Genomic DNA, 24807 nt, shown 5'->3' with positions numbered 1-24807 from the left:
CTTTTAAAACTCGACAACTCGTAATAACACAGGGACGTGTATGAAGCCTACTTTGGACTGTTGCCGTGTGCAAAACGTATGTCGTAAAGTCATACCAGAACTACTTTACGACAGTTTGGTCTAGCGGGAAATCCAAACGAAGAAGATGAGCAAAACAGAGGTGAGGTAGGATTATTGCTGGATTTAGGCCTATTGACTTTTTGTCTAAGATTTGAAATTAATATTTCATTTTGAACACAGTATCACACTGGACCAGTTTCATTAAAAAGCATTAAAACGTCAGGGACAACCATAACCATACAACGTTGTAGGCTTAAATTTGCACCTAACGTAAGCAGCTGATCAAGAATTGACAGTTAGTAAAAGAGTTTTTATCCAAATTTTTAAGAATGTGAATAAAAATTGTGGCCACTTCAGTGAGCCAATGTACACCACTCGAACATGTTAGTGTTATTTTGTTGAATTGATAAGATATATGTGTAACCAGAGCTTCACAACATGGGGATAGTAATAATCACTTCACAACAAGAGATAGTAATACTCACTTCACAGATTAATGTGTATAGACTAGTTTATAGAAGGAAAAGGGAGGAAGTCAAGACACAGTTGACATTCACATTTAAGACAATATAGGTTTTGCAGTAAAAGCAAAAATATATATTAGTGTACATAACAAAAAACTCTAAATGCCACCCTTTTCAGTTGCCAAATTCAATGTAACAAAGATATTGTGCATGATTGATCATTCAATCTATGTATACTGTAGGCCACCTGTCTATAAAGGCCACATTTCTCAGGTCCATTGAGTGACCTTGACAATTTTGACTATGTATGTACAACATGCACATGTATATGTAATTTACTATTTAAATAGAAGAAAAAACAAATTGGGGAGATCTTGATTCAACAACTTTTTAGATATATTAACCTTTGTAAGTATACATGTATAATTGAAATTATAATGAATATGTGTAAGTGTACCCAAGTATGTTGTTGTTATGAAAATCCAATTTTTGTGAATCTGTATTTGTTGACAATGTCATGTGCAACTTCATTTAGCCAAGGACGTTTGATAAGATATCCTTTTCAAAAGTTATTGAACACCACTGCCTTTCAAAGTTGTCATGTGTTATGTGTGGAAAGCATGTTCTTGTCTCTCGATTATTGCATTCATGATAAAAAACTTTAAAAAAATGAAATTATACAAAATTATAATGAATTGTTAAAAGTAGGGACTTGACTTATACCAATCTAATTAAAACCATGGAGATCTTTGATTCCAGTCTGATATTCAATGTTCCATTTAAAAGATCTTTGACTGGGATGATCTGGTTAAAATTATATTGGGATAACACCTCAAGATAGGGGTCCAGTTGTTATGACTTATTCCACAGACCTTCCCCTGTACTAATGGTTACATTTCTACCCTGATACAGGACAGGGTTGCAGTGCAGAGAGATGACTTGGCACAACTCGCCACTGAGATCGCACAACTCAGACAGACCTTTCCCCAAGTTGTCAATAAACGAGTGACCTCTGCAATCAGCAAGATCAACCATTTGGAAACAGGTGAGGAAATTGCATTACATGTTGCTGAATGCCAACGTTTTATATTACCACTATCTAGTAGCACTTTAGGTTTGGTTTATTTTGTTTAATGTCCTATTAACAGCCAGGGTCATTTAAAGATATGCCAGGTTTTGGATGTGGAGGAAAACTGGAGTACCTGGAGCAAAACCACCGGCCTACGGTTAGTACCTGGCAACTGCCCCACGTGGGTCTCAATTTCGTGACCCAGAGGTGGAGGGCTAGTGATAATGTGTCAGGACACCTTAACCACTCGGCCACCGCAGCCCTTTCTAGCACTTTAGATCTTTTTTTTTTTAAATCTAGCACTTTAGAAAAAAGACGATGCCAAGTTTGCTTAATTTTGCTAAGTTTATAATTACCCTGTGAACAGCCAATGTCTTTAATGTGTCCAGTTGTGTAATGTAGTAAATAGTGGCTACATCACGAAAATACCTACTGCAGTAAACTGTCTTGCTTAAGCAGATCTAGAGAAACATTTCAATTCAATTTTATTCATGGGGTGTCCAAAGCATGTACATTTCAAAACCTTAACTCTAGATATAAATCTGAATAATATGGAGTCATTTGTGCAAATTGATCATGCAAGACCTGATGTTATCGCAATAAGTATCATTAGCTTTTCACATATTTTCTGAAAGAGCCTTTCTGAATATGTTGTTTACTGAATTTTTACCAGGGGTAATTATCCGATTTTCCCCATATTGATGGGCTAGTAGTAGTTTTGTAGTTTGGGCTAGTGGATTTTTGGTGTCTACTTGCCCAGGGCTAGTGATTAGAAAAAATGTTTAAACCCCTTTTCGTGCTATTTATGTTTTTTTTTTTTTTTTTTTTTCCCCATAAAGGTATGAAATAAAAAAACTCAACCAATCAGAAAGCTGCAATCTGCATACAAATGATGGAAAAATAATTATATTGTTGTACATGTAGTCTTGACTTGGCATTTCATTTCAACAGTTATTGCAGAGCTATTATTGCTAGTGGTTACTGGTGTGCCAAGTATTTAAAAAGAGCACACACACAAATATTCTAAAATTTTAAGCTTTGCACAATTGGTAATTCAATTAAAGCTCAATTAAAATTGGAAAATTTGAAGTATTATTTCAGAAGTGTGTTGTCATTAAACATAATCTAAAAGTGCAGTATTAAGACCAAAAGTTTTGAAAGGTTAAGGGTTTTCTGTAGTGATAAACTAATTATCAATTATAATTAAAAAAAATGAAAAATGTAATAAAAACAATTAATTAATGCCAAAATTGAAAAAAATTTTTTTTTATTGAATTTAGAATGACAAAACAGGACATTTTCTAACCCCATAAAGCTCAAACAATTATGTTTTTTTCATTGCTGCTACATTGACCTAACCTGTGTAGTTCTTCTCAAATCTTTGTTTTCCCCAGAACTTTCCCACCTTCAACATAAATATGAGGAGGCTTTGACAGAAACAGAACACTGGAAAGCACGGTGTGAGGTGGCTATCACAGACTGCCAGAAGGAAAAGCAGGTTAGGCCTGAACATGCTTGAAAGGATTTTTTTTTTCATTTAGTGCAGTATATATACAAAATGTAGTTATATGGCATGGTTCATATAGATATATGAAAAGTCCCTGAATTTTACCCCTAAGCCTGGAAAAATCGGGGAATTCAGTGCCATGCCTTGGAAGTATTGGAATTTTGCCTTAATGCCTTGAAAAGTCCTTCAATTTATGTCTTTTCTGCATGGTGTTGAATTAAAATATAGAAGATAATTATATATTTACCTAATATATATGGAAAAACAAATCTGCAGAATTAAATGTTGTGATCATGCGCCAAGACTTTTGTCATTTTTACAGACAATTTGTTTACAATAAATACTACAATATTGTTCATAAAATGTAAATAAGCCAATATAATTATCAAACTTTGTACAATGTTACATAACTGTCTATCTAAATTTTACCAAAACTGTTCCACCTAAATTTGTGGAAAAGTCCTGGAATTTAAAGACAGAAAATGCTGGAAAATTTAGTCCTGGAATTTAAAGACAGAAAATGCTGGAATAGTCTTGGAATATGATGATTCAAAGTCTGTATACAATGTACAGTGTAATTATAAAACTAGTTTACTTTCTGTACCTATTTCAGTTTTTCCTTTTTAACAGATGAAATTTACAGCAGCAATTTATCAAACATATATCCTTTGATCACCTAGGTACTTAATAGAACTGATTAAAATTTCAATGTAGGGGTGGGCGGGTAATGGAAACAGACATGAACAAAACAAACAAAAACACACAGGAGGACATGTATACATTAAACAAATTTTAACTGTGTTTTCTCCATAGAAATGAACAGTATAAGATGATAAATATAGGATAAGGTTTCCCTAACGATCACACTTAAGTGAAATGAGGTAAAGTAATCATCTGGTCCAATATGTCCTAAAGGACAACTCTAAATTACAACTGGTCATGAGAGGAACCAGTATTTGTATGAAGGACAATATACAGTCATGGTGTGAGGTTTACTGTGTACAGGACAATGTACAGGTGTGGTGTGAGGTTTACTGTATACAGGACAATGTACAGGTGTGGTGTGAGGTTTACTGTATACAGGACAATGTACAGTAATGGTGTGAGGTTTACTGTATACAGGACAATGTACAGGTGTGGTGTGAGGTTGACTGTATACAGGACAATGTACAGGTGTGGTGTGAGGTTTACTGTATACAGGCCAATGTACAGGTGTGGTGTGAGGTTTACTGTATACTGGACAATGTACAGTTGTGGTGTGAGGTCTACTGTATACAGGACAATGTACAGGTGTGGTGTGATGTTTACTGTATACAGGACAATGTACAGGTGTGGTGTGAGGTTTACTGTATACAGGACAATGTACAGGTGTGGTGTGAGGTTTACTGTGTACAAGACAATGTAAAGGTGCAGTGTGAGGTTTACTGTATACCTGACAATGTAAAGGTGCAGTGTGAGGTTTACTGTATACCTGACAATGTACAGGTGTGGTGTGAGGTTTACTCTATACAGGACAATGTACAGGTGTGGTGTGAGATTTACTGTGTACTGGACAATGTACAGGTGTGGTGTGAGGTTTACTGTATACAGGACAATGTACAGGTGTGGTGTGAGGTTGACTGTGTACAAGACAATGTACAGGTGTGGTGTGAGGTCTACTGTGTACAAGACAATGTAAAGGTGTGGTGTGAGGTTTACTGTATACCTGACAATGTACAGTTGTGGTGATGTTTACTGTATACAGGACAATGTACAGGTGTGGTGTAAGGTTTACTGTATACAGGACAATGTACAGTTGTGGTGTGAGGTTTACTGTATACAGGACAATGTACAGTTGTGGTGTGAGGTTTACTGTATACAGGACAATGTACAGGTGTGGTGTGAGGTTTACTGTGTACAGGACAATGTACAGGTGTGGTGTGAGGTTTACTGTATACAAGACAATGTACAGGTGTGGTGTGAGGTTTACTGTATACAGGACAATGTACAGGTGTGGTGTGAGGTTTACTGTATACAGGACAATGTACAGGTGTGGTGTGAGGTTTACTGTATACAGGACAATGTACAGGTGTGGTGTGATGTTTACTGTGTACAGGACAATGTACAGGTGTGGTGTGAGGTTTACTGTATACAGGCCAATGTACAGGTGTGGTGTGAGGTTTACTGTATACAGGACAATGTACAGGTGTGGTGTGAGGTTTACTGTATACAGGACAATGTACAGGTGTGGTGTGAGGTTTACTGTGTACAGGACAATGTACAGGTGTGGTGTGAGGTTTACTGTATACAGGACAATGTACAGTTGTGGTGTGAGGTTTACTGTATTCAGGACAATGTACAGGTGTGGTGTGAGGTTTACTGTATACAGGACAATGTACAGGTGTGGTGTGAGCTAGCTAGACTTACTGTAAAAAACAACTGACATTTTTGGTTTAACTTACTGAAACAATATATATTATAGGACAATATACAGATGCGATGTGAAGTTCGGGACCTGAGTGAACAGCTAGCCCAACAGTCTGACTATTGCTCCAGTCTGGGAGCATCCTGCTGTACCCTACTGTGGAGGGTGTCGCGGTGTGAGGAGAGTATCCAGTCTATCCTGGTCGGGGTAGGTAGAGCAGGGTTTATATGATAGACTGACAGTTGTACATACATGTACCGATCAAACTTCACACATTGCTTCCTTATTAGGACCACTTGTTTAATTGCGATCTCTTTTTAGGTGAAAAGAATAATGTTGAACTGAATGGGGGGGGGGGGGGGGTTGGATATTGTTCAGTGATACTTTCTTACAACTAGTAACTGATGAAAGTCTATACTTTATAGTGAATTTAACTACCTCACCACACAAGGCATTTAGACAAATTCTTCAGGCGAGGTTCGAGTTTGTTATTATAGATTTTGAAATTAGATCTCGATCTATGTAATGTAATGATTCATTCTTGATATAATCATTCCTTAATTAACAATTTCATCTTAGTATGGATTAAAGTTGAGGAAGATGTCTGTTTAAAGCAACTTTGGCGAGTAAGGTCATTGCACCATCATTAAAAACTGTCTGTAAAAATAAAATGAACACATTTTTATGTGCCCATAAAATTTGATGGGAGTATTAAGTTACATTGTATGTTGTCTGTGCGGCTTAAACTTTTATTTCTCCAGAGATCTACATTTTACGACCTCTCTTTGACACCTATTTGGACTATGCATTATATCTATGATATGTAGTGTTTCCCTGAATGGCATTTTGATTAGACTATTTTTGCAAAAGTTATTGCCCTTTATTTAAACATAGAATTTGATTTATGTCCATATATAAATTATTTACATTTTCCAATCAATTTCTCAAAATTCTCGCGGTTGACTTCATAATCATGTTATCAAGCTGTGTTTAATGAGATTGAGACCAACCTCTAGATCTGATCACTTCCTCAAACTGTTAGAAAATGAAACGTTTAATTGACTTTGTAGTGAAAGGTGAGGGTTATAGTATCATCAATCACCTAATATGTATAACCAAGCGAAATGTGATACAAATCTTTCAATACAAGATAGTATATAACACTACATCATTGTATATCACATTAGACTGGTGTATATTGTTCCACCCCATAGCACTCATGTTATAATAATATTTCTGTAAAAATTGACGGAATCATTGTTTGTACTTTGGTTTAGGGGTGTAGAAGTTTTATGGAGTTTTTCCTGCAGTGACATGATGCTGAAAGTTTGCATGCAAGTTCTTTTTGGACCAAACATGAATGTTATGCTGTCAAATTTGAAAATTAATCTATTTTTTACATGTTGTGGACTAAATTTGCACTTATTTAAAGCAGGAGCAAGCACCTACAAAAATTAATCTGCTTCACAAACATTTGTTTTTAATTTGGTCTATCCATTTCTTTCCAAAAAATACACAAATATCTAAATTGTCTGTTTGAAGATTCTCTGAGAAAGGCTAAGATAGCAAGCGATATGGTTAAGTCCTATTAATCTATTTCATTTTAAATATGTGGAATGGGGTGGGGTCTTATCATAAGTTTCTGTAACATATTGTTATGCACGAATTTTCGTATCATTTATACATTATTTAAGCAATGAACAGTATTCAATACTTATATTTACATTGTCTTGCTATTTTTGTCAACTTTGAAAAAAACTAAACCAACACAAAAAAATCCCGCCTTTTTTAATGTCACATGACCCACTGGGTGTTATAGCATGAGGCACTGGGTGTTGTAGGCGTATGGTGGCAACTGCCTCTTAGCATTGTGTCAATGGGGAAATGCGGAGCAAATGTAAATATATTGCATTAAAAATACCTTTTTTACTTGAAACAGACCAAAGTGGATGAGTTTCTGTGTCTGGTTACCAGTACCCTACAGAGCTATGTGTCAGCCTACAAGGCCGATTGGCCAAAGGAGGACCAAGAAGAAACACAGTTCATTTTGGCTCTCTGTGGAATCATTACAAGTTTGTAAAATAGCAGCTAGTCGAACACCCAGATTAAAATTTGGTCTATTCATGTTTTTTGAGAGATAGAATGATGTCACCAACACTCAAAATAAGTTTGATGTCTATTGAGGTAGAATGATGTCACCAACACTCAAAATAAGTTTGATGTTTATTGAGGTAGAATGATGTCACCAACACTCAAAATAAATTTGATGTTTATTGAGGTAGAATGTCACCAACACTCAAAATAAGTTTGATGTTTATTGAGGTAGAATGATGTCACCAACACTCAAAATAAGTTTGATGTCTATTGAGGTAGAATGATGTCACCAACACTCAAAATAAGTTTGATGTTTATTGAGGTAGAATGATGTCACCAACACTCAAAATAAGTTTGATGTCTATTGAGGTAGAAAGATGTCACCAACACTCAAAATAAGTTTGATGTCTATTGAGGTAGAATGATATGTCACCAACACTCAAAATAAGTTTGATGTTTATTGAAGTAGAATGATGTCACCAACACTCAAAATAAGTTTGATGTCTATTGAGGTAGAATGATGTCACCAACACTCAAAATAAGTTTGATGTTTATTGAGGTAGAATGATGATGTCACCAACACTCTAAATAAGTTTGATGTCTATTGAGGTAGAATGATGTCACCAACACTCAAAATAAGTTTGATGTTTATTGAGGTAGAATGTCACCAACACTCAAAATAAGTTTGATGTTTATTGAGGTAGAATGATGTCACCAACACTCAAAATAAATTTGATGTTTATTGAGGTAGAATGTCACCAACACTCAAAATAAGTTTGATGTTTATTGAGGTAGAATGATGTCACCAACACTCAAAATAAGTTTGATGTTTATTGAGGTAGAATGTCACCAACACTCAAAATAAGTTTGATGTCTATTGAGGTAGAATGTCACCAACACTCAAAATAAGTTTGATGTTTATTGAGGTAGAATGATGTCACCAACACTCTAAATAAGTTTGATGTTTATTGAGGTAGAATGATGTCACCAACACTCAAAATAAGTTTGATGTCTATTGAGGTAGAAAGATGTCACCAACACTCAAAATAAGTTTGATGTCTATTGAGGTAGAATGATATGTCACCAACACTCAAAATAAGTTTGATGTTTATTGAAGTAGAATGATGTCACCAACACTCAAAATAAGTTTGATGTCTATTGAGGTAGAATGATGTCACCAACACTCAAAATAAGTTTGATGTTTATTGAGGCATGTCACCAACACTCAAAATAAGTTTGATGTCTATTGAGGTTTGTCACCAACACTCAAAATAAGTTTGATGTCTATTGAGGTAGAATGATGTCACCAACACTCTAAATAAGTTTGATGTTTATTGAGGTAGAATGATGTCACCAACACTCTAAATAAGTTTGATGTTTATTGAGGTAGAATGATGTCACCAACACTCAAAATGAGTTTGATGTTTATTGAGGTATGTCACCAACACTCAAAATAAGTTTGATGTTTATTGAGGTATGTCACCAACACTCAAAATAAGTTTGATGTCTATTGAGGTTTGTCACCAACACTCAAAATAAGTTTGATGTTTATTGAGGTATGTCACCAACACTCAAAATAAGTTTGATGTTTATTGAGGTAGAATGATGTCACCAACACTCTAAATAAGTTTGATGTTTATTGAGGTTTGTCACTAACACTCAAAATAAGTTTGATGTGTATTGAGGTAGAATGATGTCACCAACACTCAAAATAAGTTTGATGTTTATTGAGGTAGAATGATGTCACCAACACTCAAAATAAGTTGGATGTTTATTGAGGTATGTCACCAACACTCAAAATAAGTTTGATGTTTATTGAGGTAGAATGATGTCACCAACACTCTAAATAAGTTTGATGTTTATTGAGGTTTGTTACTAACACTCAAAATAAGTTTGATGTTTATTGAGGTAGAATGATGTCACCGACACTCTAAATAAGTTTGATGTTTATTGAGGTAGAATGATGTCACCAACACTCAAAATAAGTTTGATGTTTATTGAGGTAGAATGATGTCACCAACACTCAAAATGAGTTTGATGTCTATTGAGGTAGAATGATGTCACCAACACTCAAAATAAGTTTGATGTCTATTGAGGTAGAATGATGTCACCAACACTCTAAATAAGTTTGATGTTTATTGAGGTAGAATGATGTCACCACACTCAAAATAAGTTTGATGTTTATTTGAGGTAGAATGATGTCACCAACACTCAAAATAAGTTTGATGTTTATTGAGGTAGAATGATGTCACCAACACTCTAATAAGTTTGATGTTTATTGATGTAGAATGATGTCACCAACACTCTAAATAAGTTTGATGTTTATTGAGGTAGAATGATGTCACCAACACTCTAAATAAGTTTGATGTTTATTGATGTAGAATGATGTCACCAACACTCTAAATAAGTTCGATGTTCACTCAAAATAAGTTTGATATTCATTGAGGTAGAATGATGTCACCAACACTCAAAATAAGTTTGATGTTTATTGAGGTAGAATGTTGTCACCAACACTCTAAATAAGTTTGATGTCTATTGAGGTAGAATGATGTCACCAACACTCAAAATAAGTTTGATGTCTATTGAGGTAGAATGATGTCACCAACACTCAAAATAAGTTTGATGTTTATTGAGGCATGTCACCAACACTCAAAATAAGTTTGATGTCTATTGAGGTAGAATGATGTCACCAACACTCAAAATAAGTTTGATGTCTATTGAGGTAGAATGATGTCACCAACACTCTAAATAAGTTTGATGTTTATTGAGGTAGAATGATGTCACCAACACTCTAAATAAGTTTGATGTTTATTGAGGTAGAATGATGTCACCAACACTCAAAATGAGTTTGATGTTATTGAGGTATGTCACCAACACTTAAAATAAGTTTGATGTTTATTGAGGTTTGTCACCAACACTCAATATAAGTTTGATGTTTATTGAGGTAGAATGATGTCACCAACACTCTAAATAAGTTTGATGTTTATTGAGGTATGTCACCAACACTCAAAATAAGTTTGATGTTTATTGAGGTAGAATGATGTCACCAACACTCTAAATAAGTTTGATGTTTATTGAGGTAGAATGATGTCACCAACACTCAAAATAAGTTTGATGTTTATTGAGGTAGAATGATGTCACCAACACTCTAAATAAGTTTGATGTTTATTGAGGTTTGTCACTAACACTCAAAATAAGTTTGATGTTTATTGAGGTAGAATGATGTCACCAACACTCTAAATAAGTTTGATGTTTATTGAGGTAGAATGATGTCACCAACACTCAAAATAAGTTTGATGTTTATTGAGGTAGAATGATGTCACCAACACTCAAAATAAGTTTGATGTCTATTGAGGTAGAAAGATGTCACCAACACTCAAAATAAGTTTGATGTCTATTGAGGTAGAATGATATGTCACCAACACTCAAAATAAGTTTGATGTTTATTGAAGTAGAATGATGCCACCAACACTCAAAATAAGTTTGATGTCTATTGAGGTAGAATGATGTCACCAACACTCAAAATAAGTTTGATGTTTATTGAGGTAGAATGATGATGTCACCAACACTCTAAATAAGTTTGATGTTTATTGAGGTAGAATGATGTCACCAACACTCAAAATAAGTTTGATGTTTATTGAGGTAGAATGATGTCACCAACACTAAAAATAAGTTTGATGTTTATTGATGTAGAATGATGTCACCAACACTCAAAATAAGTTTGATGTGTATTGAGGTAGAATGATGTCACCAACACTCAAAATAAGTTTGATGTTTATTGAGGTAGAATGATGTCACCAACACTCAAAATAAGTTTGATGTCTATTGAGGTAGAATGATGTCACCAACACTCCAAATAAGTTTGATGTTTATTGAGGTAGAATGATGTCACCAACACTCAAAATAAGTTTGATGTCTATTGAGGTAGAATGATGTCACCAACACTCAAAATAAGTTTGATGTTTATTGAGGTAGAATGTTGTCACCAACACTCTAAATAAGTTTGATGTCTATTGAGGTAGAATGATGTCACCAACACTCAAAATAAGTTTGATGTCTATTGAGGTAGAATGATGTCACCAACACTCAAAATAAGTTTGATGTTTATTGAGGCATGTCACCAACACTCAAAATAAGTTTGATGTCTATTGAGGTTTGTCACCAACACTCAAAATAAGTTTGATGTCTATTGAGGTTTGTCACCAACACTCAAAATAAGTTTGATGTCTATTGAGGTAGAATGATGTCACCAACACTCTAAATAAGTTTGATGTTTATTGAGGTAGAATGATGTCACCAACACTCTAAATAAGTTTGATGTTTATTGAGGTAGAATGATGTCACCAACACTCAAAATGAGTTTGATGTTTATTGAGGTAGAATGATGTCACCAACACTCAAAATAAGTTTGATGTTTATTGAGGTTTGTCACCAACACTCAAAATAAGTTTGATGTTTATTGAGGTATGTCACCAACACTCAAAATAAGTTTGATGTTTATTGAGGTAGAATGATGTCACCAACACTCTAAATAAGTTTGATGTTTATTGAGGTTTGTCACTAACACTCAAAATAAGTTTGATGTGTATTGAGGTAGAATGATGTCACCAACACTCAAAATAAGTTTGATGTTTATTGAGGTAGAATGATGTCACCAACACTCAAAATAAGTTGGATGTTTATTGAGGTATGTCACCAACACTCAAAATAAGTTTGATGTTTATTGAGGTAGAATGATGTCACCAACACTCTAAATAAGTTTGATGTTTATTGAGGTTTGTCACTAACACTCAAAATAAGTTTGATGTTTATTGAGGTATGTCACCAACACTCAAAATAAGTTTGATGTTTATTGAGGTAGAATGATGTCACCAACACTCTAAATAAGTTTGATGTTTATTGAGGTTTGTCACTAACACTCAAAATAAGTTTGATGTGTATTGAGGTAGAATGATGTCACCAACACTCAAAATAAGTTTGATGTTTATTGAGGTAGAATGATGTCACCAACACTCAAAATAAGTTGGATGTTTATTGAGGTATGTCACCAACACTCAAAATAAGTTTGATGTTTATTGAGGTAGAATGATGTCACCAACACTCTAAATAAGTTTGATGTTTATTGAGGTTTGTTACTAACACTCAAAATAAGTTTGATGTTTATTGAGGTAGAATGATGTCACCGACACTCTAAATAAGTTTGATGTTTATTGAGGTAGAATGATGTCACCAACACTCAAATAAGTTTGATGTTTATTGAGGTAGAATGATGTCACCAACACTCAAAATGAGTTTGATGTCTATTGAGGTAGAATGATGTCACCAACACTCAAAATAAGTTTGATGTCTATTGAGGTAGAATGATGTCACCAACACTCAAAATAAGTTTGATGTTTATTGAGGTAGAATGATGTCACCAACACTCAAAATAAGTTTGATGTTTATTTGAGGTAGAATGATGTCACCAACACTCAAAATAAGTTTGATGTTTATTGAGGTAGAATGATGTCACCAACACTCTAAATAAGTTTGATGTTTATTGATGTAGAATGATGTCACCAACACTCTAAATAAGTTTGATGTTTATTGAGGTAGAATGATGTCACCAACACTCTAAATAAGTTTGATGTTTATTGATGTAGAATGATGTCACCAACACTCTAAATAAGTTCGATGTTCACTCAAAATAAGTTTGATATTCATTGAGGTAGAATGATGTCACCAACACTCAAAATAAGTTTGATGTTTATTGAGGTAGAATGTTGTCACCAACACTCTAAATAAGTTTGATGTCTATTGAGGTAGAATGATGTCACCAACACTCAAAATAAGTTTGATGTCTATTGAGGTAGAATGATGTCACCAACACTCAAAATAAGTTTGATGTTTATTGAGGCATGTCACCAACACTCAAAATAAGTTTGATGTCTATTGAGGTTTGTCACCAACACTCAAAATAAGTTTGATGTCTATTGAGGTAGAATGATGTCACCAACACTCTAAATAAGTTTGATGTTTATTGAGGTAGAATGATGTCACCAACACTCTAAATAAGTTTGATGTTTATTGAGGTAGAATGATGTCACCAACACTCAAAATGAGTTTGATGTTTATTGAGGTATGTCACCAACACTTAAAATAAGTTTGATGTTTATTGAGGTTTGTCACCAACACTCAATATAAGTTTGATGTTTATTGAGGTAGAATGATGTCACCAACACTCTAAATAAGTTTGATGTTTATTGAGGTATGTCACCAACACTCAAAATAAGTTTGATGTTTATTGAGGTAGAATGATGTCACCAACACTCTAAATAAGTTTGATGTTTATTGAGGTAGAATGATGTCACCAACACTCAAAATAAGTTTGATGTTTATTGAGGTAGAATGATGTCACCAACACTCTAAATAAGTTTGATGTTTATTGAGGTTTGTCACTAACACTCAAAATAAGTTTGATGTTTATTGAGGTAGAATGATGTCACCAACACTCTAAATAAGTTTGATGTTTATTGAGGTAGAATGATGTCACCAACACTCAAAATAAGTTTGATGTTTATTGAGGTAGAATGATGTCACCAACACTCAAAATAAGTTTGATGTCTATTGAGGTAGAAAGATGTCACCAACACTCAAAATAAGTTTGATGTCTATTGAGGTAGAATGATATGTCACCAACACTCAAAATAAGTTTGATGTTTATTGAAGTAGAATGATGCCACCAACACTCAAAATAAGTTTGATGTCTATTGAGGTAGAATGATGTCACCAACACTCAAAATAAGTTTGATGTTTATTGAGGTAGAATGATGATGTCACCAACACTCTAAATAAGTTTGATGTTTATTGAGGTAGAATGATGTCACCAACACTCAAATAAGTTTGATGTTTATTGAGGTAGAATGATGTCACCAACACTAAAAATAAGTTTGATGTTTATTGATGTAGAATGATGTCACCAACACTCAAAATAAGTTTGATGTGTATTGAGGTAGAATGATGTCACCAACACTCAAAATAAGTTTGATGTTTATTGAGGTAGAATGATGTCACCAACACTCAAAATAAGTTTGATGTCTATTGAGGTAGAATGATGTCACCAACACTCCAAATAAGTTTGATGTTTATTGAGGTAGAATGATGTCACCAACACTCAAAATAAGTTTGATGTCTATTGAGGTAGAATGATGTCACCAACACTCAAAATAAGTTTGATGTTTATTGAGGTAGAATGTTGTCACCAACACTCTAAATAAGTTTGATGTCTATTGAGGTAGAATGATGTCACCAACACTCAAAATAAGTTTGATGTCTATTGAGGTAGAATGATGTCACCAACACTCAAAATAAGTTTGATGTTTATTGAGGCATGTCACCAACACTCAAAATAAGTTTGATGTCTATTGAGGTTTGTCACCAACACTCAAAATAAGTTTGATGTCTATTGAGGTTTGTCACCAACACTCAAAATAAGTTTGATGTCTATTGAGGTAGAATGATGTCACCAACACTCTAAATAAGTTTGATGTTTATTGAGGTAGAATGATGTCACCAACACTCTAAATAAGTTTGATGTTTATTGAGGTAGAATGATGTCACCAACACTCAAAATGAGTTTGATGTTTATTGAGGTAGAATGATGTCACCAACACTCAAAATAAGTTTGATGTTTATTGAGGTTTGTCACCAACACTCAAAATAAGTTTGATGTTTATTGAGGTATGTCACCAACACTCAAAATAAGTTTGATGTTTATTGAGGTAGAATGATGTCACCAACACTCTAAATAAGTTTGATGTTTATTGAGGTTTGTCACTAACACTCAAAATAAGTTTGATGTGTATTGAGGTAGAATGATGTCACCAACACTCAAAATAAGTTTGATGTTTATTGAGGTAGAATGATGTCACCAACACTCAAAATAAGTTGGATGTTTATTGAGGTATGTCACCAACACTCAAAATAAGTTTGATGTTTATTGAGGTAGAATGATGTCACCAACACTCTAAATAAGTTTGATGTTTATTGAGGTTTGTCACTAACACTCAAAATAAGTTTGATGTTTATTGAGGTAGAATGATGTCACCGACACTCTAAATAAGTTTGATGTTTATTGAGGTAGAATGATGTCACCAACACTCAAAATAAGTTTGATGTTTATTGAGGTAGAATGATGTCACCAACACTCAAAATGAGTTTGATGTCTATTGAGGTAGAATGATGTCACCAACACTCAAAATAAGTTTGATGTCTATTGAGGTAGAATGATGTCACCAACACTCTAAATAAGTTTGATGTTTATTGAGGTAGAATGATGTCACCAACACTCAAAATAAGTTTGATGTTTATTTGAGGTAGAATGATGTCACCAACACTCAAAATAAGTTTGATGTTTATTGAGGTAGAATGATGTCACCAACACTCTAAATAAGTTTGATGTTTATTGATGTAGAATGATGTCACCAACACTCTAAATAAGTTTGATGTTTATTGAGGTAGAATGATGTCACCAACACTCTAAATAAGTTTGATGTTTATTGATGTAGAATGATGTCACCAACACTCTAAATAAGTTCGATGTTCACTCAAAATAAGTTTGATATTCATTGAGGTAGAATGATGTCACCAACACTCAAAATAAGTTTGATGTTTATTGAGGTAGAATGTTGTCACCAACACTCTAAATAAGTTTGATGTCTATTGAGGTAGAATGATGTCACCAACACTCAAAATAAGTTTGATGTCTATTGAGGTAGAATGATGTCACCAACACTCAAAATAAGTTTGATGTTTATTGAGGCATGTCACCAACACTCAAAATAAGTTTGATGTCTATTGAGGTTTGTCACCAACACTCAAAATAAGTTTGATGTCTATTGAGGTAGAATGATGTCACCAACACTCTAAATAAGTTTGATGTTTATTGAGGTAGAATGATGTCACCAACACTCTAAATAAGTTTGATGTTTATTGAGGTAGAATGATGTCACCAACACTCAAAATGAGTTTGATGTTTATTGAGGTATGTCACCAACACTTAAAATAAGTTTGATGTTTATTGAGGTTTGTCACCAACACTCAAAATAAGTTTGATGTTTATTGAGGTATGTCACCAACACTCTAAATAAGTTTGATGTTTATTGAGGTATGTCACCAACACTCAAAATAAGTTTGATGTTTATTGAGGTATGTCACCAACACTCAAAATAAGTTTGATGTTTATTGAGGTAGAATGATGTCACCAACACTCTAAATAAGTTTGATGTTTATTGAGGTTTGTCACTAACACTCAAAATAAGTTTGATGTTTATTGAGGTAGAATGATGTCACCAACACTCCAAATAAGTTTGATGTTTATTGAGGTAGAATGATGTCACCAACACTCAAAATAAGTTTGATGTTTATTGAGGTAGAATGATGTCACCAACACTCAAAATGAGTTTGATGTTTATTGAGGTAGAATGTCACCAACACTCAAAATAAGTTTGATGTCTATTGAGGTAGAATGTCACCAACACTCAAAATGAGTTTGATGTTTATTGAGGTAGAATGATGTCACCAACACTCAAAATGAGTTTGATGTCTATTGAGGTAGAATGATGTCACCAACACTCAAAATAAGTTTGATGTCTATTGAGGTAGAATGATGTCACCAACACTCTAAATAAGTTTGATGTTTATTGAGGTAGAATGATGTCACCAACACTCAAAATAAGTTTGATGTTTATTTGAGGTAGAATGATGTCACCAACACTCAAAATAAGTTTGATGTTTATTGAGGTAGAATGATGTCACCAACACTCTAAATAAGTTTGATGTTTATTGATGTAGAATGATGTCACCAACACTCTAAATAAGTTTGATGTTTATTGAGGTAGAATGATGTCACCAACACTCTAAATAAGTTTGATGTTTATTGATGTAGAATGATGTCACCAACACTCTAAATAAGTTCGATGTTCACTCAAAATAAGTTTGATATTCATTGAGGTAGAATGATGTCACCAACACTCTAAAGAAGTTTGATGTTTATTGATGTAGAATGATGTTACCAACACTCTAAATAAGTTTGATGTTTATTGAGGTAGAATGATGTCACCAACACTCAAAATAAGTTTGATGTTTATTGAGGTTTGTCACTAACACTCAAAATAATAATCTTTAGTAGGTAAAATGTTACTACTGGAATTTAACATGTATAGATAACTGATAGTGTTGAATCAAGTATTGTGTCAAAATGATAACAAAACTTTTCATTTCACACTTAAAGTAAGAAAAAAAATATATGCGTGTATGAAATAGTTTCATATTTTCAAAAGTGTGTAATTGTTAATTGGTGATACAGTTTTACTTCATGTATAAAATTACAATATTATGAAAACAATGGTCAGTGTTTTATTAGAGTTTTAAAGATAAGAACCTAGTATCTTTAATACTAACTAAAATTATAATATAAAGTTCCTACAGTACATGCTGATCATTGAAACCAGCGATTGGTGTTACAGTGATCTAATAATGGTAATGGTTATTATCCCCTCGCAACGAAAGTCAGGGGAGGGGATATAGCGTTCCGTTCGTACGTAAGTACGTACATACGTATGTTCACTTTTTGTCAGCGCTCTTGCGACTTCATTTTTGAACGAATTCTGACCAAACTTCATATATGGGTCCAGCATGGGAATACCTCGAACGAGTTCGTGTTTCAGGGTGCCAAGGTCAAGGTCAAGGTCACCGTTACTATTTATAGAAAATCTCTGTCAGCACTCTTGCAACTTCATTTCTGAACGGATCCTGACCAAACTTCATATATGGGTCCAGCATGGGAATACCTCGAACGAGTTCGTGTTTCAGGGTGCCAAGATCAAGGTCAAGGTCACTGTTACTATTTATAGAAAATCTTTGTCAGCACTCTTGCGACTTCATTTCTGAACGGATCCTGACCAAACTTCATATATGGGTCCAGCATGGGAATACCTCGAACGAGTTCGTGTTTTAGGGCACCAAGGTCAAGGCCAAGGTCACCGTTACTATTTATAGAAAATCTTTGTCAGCGCTGTAATGCGTCTTCATTTTTGAACGAATCCTGACCAAACTTCATATATGGGTCAAGCATGGCAATACCTCAAACAAGTTCGTGTTTCAGGGCGCCAAGGTTAAGGTCAAGGTCACCGTTACTATTTATAGAAAATCTTTGTCAGTGTTGTTGCGACTTCATTTTTGAATGGATCCTGACCAAACTTCATATATTGGTCCAAGAAAATAATCATGTACTATGCCAATTAAACCTTCTGAACAAAGGAAAATGCTTATATATGCATTTAGATACACACATAATTATAATGACTATCAGGAAATGAAGTTGCTAGTGTGATGCGTAACCAGATACTGTTGAATGGATAACAATATATACCATATTTATCTGGCAATGAGCCCATGCCTGATAATATGCCCATCTACGTCTATTGCAGTTCAGTGCAAATGACAATTGATGTTATTTCAATGTCCTGCAATAACCCCACCCCCCATTTTGCGTCAGAGTTCATGTGTTAACACGCGAGGGGATTTGTAAAAATTGTATCGTTTGCGATGCCTGGTTTACTACAGAATAACAACCTCATGTGACATTTCATTTTCAGATATAGCTGCATCTGCTTATGGTCGAGACTTCCTCATCACAAACCAGAATGGCCGACAGGTGATTGACGCTTTCCTCAGTGTCTTATCCGAGGCTCCCAATGGCAAAAGTGCTCGCTTAAAAAAGTAATTTAATAATAATTCAGCTACATTAATGCTGCAGGGTAAGATGTTATTGCCTCATCTTCAATGCTGATCTTTACTTCTCATGGATGTATTTACATTGTTGGTGCAATAAACATTTGAAAATTTGACTCCTTAGGCAGAAATCTTACTTTCTAGAAGTTTTTATCTAGACCCAGGAATTTGAATATTCACCTGTCAAAAACTTTTAAATCTGCATACGAAGTATTGGATAGTGCAGTTTTTACTGATTTATTTAACACTTAGAGTGATATTTATGTGGTGGACATGTTTAAAAAAAAAAAAAAAGAAAAAAAAAATCAAAGTTAAAACCGTAGCTGTCTATAATCTGGACCCTATCTGTTTTGGAAACTGTTGCTGATTTTTCCATTATTAGTACAGTTGATATTTTAGATACCTCTAAAACAACATGTTATTCCAATCTTAAAATTCTCTTGTCAGATAATAATCTTTAAATGCCTCAACAATTTAAAAAAAAAAATTAAGGTAAATTTTTATTGCCTACTGGTGTGGTTACATTCCTCAAATGGAGGTTGTTGTTCGAGGATAATTTACTATCCAAAAGAACTTAGTGTTCATTGTTATTATAATTATTGTATTGTATTATTGAGTATTTTTGAAAATGATTTTGTCTATCAAGTGTGTTAAGAATGTTTATAATTTTGGGTGAAACAGCCTGTTATTAAAAAAAAAAAAAAAAAAAACTTCTGTTGTGGCAGCAACTGTGATTTGACAGTGTAATTTTTAAGTACGTTGGGACATATTACAGAGGCATTTTTCTTTTATAAAGACAGATGTGTCTGATATAGAATAATTTAAAGTATTTCTCATTTATCCAGAGGAATGAAGTTTGTATCTGGGAAACCAGTTGTTTATCTAGATCAATTAAATATATATAGTGACCAGAAAAGAAGAAAACTGAATATCATATCCTCCATCATCATTATTAATGTTTCTGTCTCCAGCTTGATCCTCATGGCATTGTACAACATTAGCATCAACCAGAAGGGAATCAAGTATATCAACTCTAAAGGGGGCGTACTGGAACTACTGTCCTGGATCTTACAGAGTAGGTAACCAACTCCAAGGGGGTGTGGTCGGGTTACTGTCCTGGATCTTACAGAGTAGGTAACCAACTCCAAAGGGGGTGTACTGGAACTACTGTCCTGGATCTTACAGAGTAGGTAACCAACTCCAAAGGGGGCGTACTGGAACTACTGTCCTGGATCTTACAGAGTAGGTAACCAGCTCCAAAGGGGGTGTGGTCGGGTAACTGTCCTGGATCTTACAGATTAGGTAACCAGCTCTAAAGGGGGTGTGGTCAAGTAACTGTCCTTGATCTTAAAGAGTAGGTTACCATACAACACCAAAGGGGTATGCTCGGGTTACTGTCCTGGATCTTACAGAGTAGGTAACCATGCAACTCCAAAGGGGGTGTGGTCGGGTTACTGTCTCAGTATCAAAGATCTTACAGAGTAAGTAAGCATCTCCAATTAGGGGGTGTATTGAAGTTACTTCTTTTCTTCTTTTTCAGTTGTACTTGAAACAGTTTGCGAAGTACATTTTCCATTCATTATATAAGTTACTTTAGCTTGTGAGACTGTCCTAAGCTTTTTTCATACTTACTTTTCATAAATATTGTTCCAGTAGTTGAAGGGAGATAACTCTTCTCAAAATACATGAAATTAATACAATCCTTTTATGGAATTATGTCTTTAAACCTCTCTATGTTTTAGTAACATATAAATCATGACAAAATCACAGATTATGAGGTTTAACTTGATATTGTTTTATATCTAGAAGCAAAAATCTAGAGGCTTTAAGTTAAAGGCACATAATGTTAAATTTCCACAGTATACATGCATGTACATTGTATTATAATTATTTGTTTCGTCCTTTAGTAAATAACCATATCAAAGAATGATTCACCATGGTATATAGTTTAATTGCTGTACAATAGGGACATATTTCACTATTTTTCATGTTTGATATACATGTTTAGTTGTGCTGTAACTGTTTTATAAGTGACAATGGTAAAGAAAATGTTTTTTTCTCAATAATTCACAAACATTGACATATATATCAGATTTTTCATGTTTGCTGTGCCTACCAGTTTCTAAATAGACTAATCTTCACTGATATTTTAAGTCATTAGCATTGTAATAATGCCCAAGAACTATGTGACTGGTGTTTATGTTACAGATGAGAAGGAGAGTGATAACAAGACTAATGCCTTACGTCTGATCCAGTCTATCCTGTGTGATGGAGCACGTGTCGGCGCTATCCTTGAGCTTAACGAAGTGGTAGGAGATTTCATATATAGTCTGAGAACATTAGCCAGTATGTAGACATTTTAAATCCTATAACAGTATATTGGTATACAAGTTTTAACAGCTAATTATCGTATTATTAATTATCTACAATACGTAGAGGAGTGGAATTTACAAGTCTAATTTTAATTAGATTGATATAGATATGGACTGTCTAAATTATCTCCCTTTGACCAAGGTATCTCTCCTACCTGAGCATAAAGTGAAGGTTTCATTATATCCGAGCTTTAGTCCATCCTTCATCAGATGATAGGCCATTCAAATCGCACTGTAACTCTGTGATCTGTTTATTTAAGCATTAAACTGTCTTGATATGGCATCTCTGTTCGATATAAATGACAGAGCTTTGCAGACAAACATGTCATAATGCGCGCTATGCTTATATTTACGTTTGATGAATTGTTTTTATTTGAAAAATATGTTGGTTTCGACTTATAATTTAAATTTCCCGCCTTATCGTCAATCGCGAAATTATACCGTTTCAAAACTGGAACAGCCTTTCTTCTCACGTGCAGATTGCCACACACAATAGCTAGTGCATACAAAAACGACAAAAATAATGATATTGGTTTTCACAATGTTTTATTTATTATCATATTTTCTTTATTTGATGTGTTTTTGTCGATATTATACCATTTAGTTTAGTTGTTTCAAATGTCTTGTGTTTGGTCACTCAGGAGTTCAGAGTTCGATTCACATTGACAGCCATCTTTGTTTACATTGTACATGTATTCTTACGCACTGGAATCATGGCATGCTTTGGGTGTCAGTTACACTCTCATAGACAACACTTTGTTTTGGTTAGTTTATTTAGTGGCATTGCCAGGCAAATGTAAATATTTGTCCATAAATGATGCTTGTTATTGCTATTTCTTGAGAAGAACTGGAAGGGTATTTCTCAAATTTCTTGACGGTTCTCCTTTATCCATATAGTTGTGCCTGTTCAATTTTGAGTATGATCATGGAAAAGAAATGGCTTGCAGGCAGCCTTCAGTTGATGTTTGTCATTTCTGGAGATTAGAAGTACAGATTGTTCTCAAACTTGATATGTAGGTTTAAATTTAATTTGCAGTCTCTATTGTCCATTTGATTTTTAGAATGATATAAGAGAAATGAAATCACAGATAGAACACCATATCAGTTTTATAATTTTGCAGAATAGGTTCCACTTGCTTTCAAATGATTTAGAGGAAAGATGAGAAAATAGAAAAAGTTAAATCTTACATTGACCCAAATAAAGATCATTCAATGGTGCCATGATCCCTCTGAGATTTCTTTGGGATTTCTTGTGATGATTATCATCAATTGATTGGAAAGTTTGTCAATTTTTCAGTTACCGATGTCAGCCTTACAGCAACTTGCCAAGGACAAAAGTGCAGAGGTACGCCAGCTAGTGCAAGAAGTTATCTCTGACATTCAACTTAAGTCTCACTCTGAACAATGACTTATTCAACTCCCTGCAGTCTCACTCTGAACAGTGACTCATTCAACAACATTGCAGTCCCAGTCAATCAAAACAGTGACTCATTCAATCAACTCTTATCTCTGTCAATCAGATCAGTGACTTATTCCATCAACTCTAATCTCGGTTGATCAGATCAGTGACTCATTCAATCAACTCTAATCTCAGTCAATCAGAACACTGACTCATTCAATCAACTCTAATCTCTGTCAATCAGATCAGTGACTGATCGATCATTCAATTAACTCGAATCTTAGTCAATCAGAACAGTGACTCATTCAATTAACTCTAATCTCAGTCAATCAGATAAGTGACTCATTCGACTACATGCAGTCTCACTCAATCAGAACAGTGACTTAACTCCAGATTCACTCAGACTTGTGATTCACTCACTCCAGTCTCACTCAGACTGGTGACATATAAAGTTATATTTTGCATTCTGACACACATGATGTTCATGCAGTGTTAACGTGTTGAATTATTTAGTTACACAATTCCAAAAAGTAGTTTCTGAACAAACCTAAGTTAGAACTTTGTTCGTGGCTAAATTGATGACATCGAAGGTGAACTTTATTGGAGCGGTAACCTGTTTGATATTGTCAGTCCACAGTTGTCTAATCTATTGTAATCATGAATTTGATGTTTTATTGTTTGAGTGTAGGAAGATGATGTCTATTGACAGATCATGTTTCCACATATACAATTAAAATCTTTAAATTTAATTCAGTTTAATGTCTTTAAAATCCTTCAATTTTACTTCATTGCTTTTTGATGTCCTTAAATTTATGTCTTTGATGTTAAAATAAAATCATGGTTTGTCTTTATCTTTTTATATCTTTTTTGTTTTGTTTTATGTAATATGACAAGTTGACAAGTCAAGGTACATTATATTCACTAAAAAGCATTACAGCTTTAATGAAAGTCCTGGAAAGTCTCGAAAAGTCTTGGACGTCTATGGAAATTTCTGGATGATGTCAGTGACAGGAGTTGTCTCCTTTAGTACACATTTCTGATCACTTGTAATCGGGCTGACTGACCACTACAGTGCCAGGTTTAATATGTTTATTTAATCAAAAGGCTTATACTCATATTAGTTCATGAAGCTTGGATGTGTAGTTCATGGTTCATATGAATGATCTTGACCACTTTTAAAATCATCTTTTATTAGACTTTTCCTGAATTACCAATAGCCACATTGTATTGTTTTATATTTCCTTGGATTTAGCTCTTAACAAATCAGCATTTTTACCCTTTCCTGAGCTAAAGGTATCCTATTGCCATCGCTATTTGCGCATCCTTACAAGTACATCAACTTTTTTCTTGTGAGTTCGTAGATAACTTGAGAAATTATGAACTGGTTTTGATTAAAAGTGGAAACAATTCAATTGTAACATCTATTTGATCATGGGAACATGATAACTTGTGTAAAGATGAAAAGATTTTGATGAAATTAGGTACTCGGTCATATATCAATAAAATCTTGGATGAGTTGCTCAGTAATGCGGTTGATTTGATCATAACTTACAAATGTACAAAATTATGACACTTTTCAGCTTCATTACCATCGATTGGACTTGTGTACACAATAGCTTGAGTAAATATGAACGGATTTAGTTGAAATTTAGGATGGTGTGAACTT

The 24807-nt window shown here is 34.1% G+C and overlaps 1 protein-coding gene across 1 annotated transcript; it reads left to right on the top strand.

The window, feature by feature from the left end:
• On the top strand, positions 1-23990 carry LOC117333831 (heat shock factor 2-binding protein-like). The gene is made up of 9 exons (XM_033893245.1): positions 1-160; positions 1437-1569; positions 2988-3091; positions 5562-5711; positions 7444-7576; positions 19235-19358; positions 20342-20445; positions 21579-21679; positions 23040-23990. Exons 1-9 carry the CDS (start codon positions 146-148, stop codon positions 23148-23150), a joined length of 975 nt encoding a protein of 324 aa, XP_033749136.1. The 5' UTR covers positions 1-145; the 3' UTR covers positions 23151-23990.
• Positions 23991-24807: the final 817 nt, after the last annotated feature.

Source organism: Pecten maximus, chromosome 9 (assembly GCF_902652985.1).
Source record: "Pecten maximus chromosome 9, xPecMax1.1, whole genome shotgun sequence".
Taxonomy (NCBI): domain Eukaryota; kingdom Metazoa; phylum Mollusca; class Bivalvia; order Pectinida; family Pectinidae; genus Pecten; species Pecten maximus.
The sequence above is the reverse complement of the archived record's forward strand: the minus strand, read 5'-3'. Positions and strand labels throughout refer to the sequence as shown.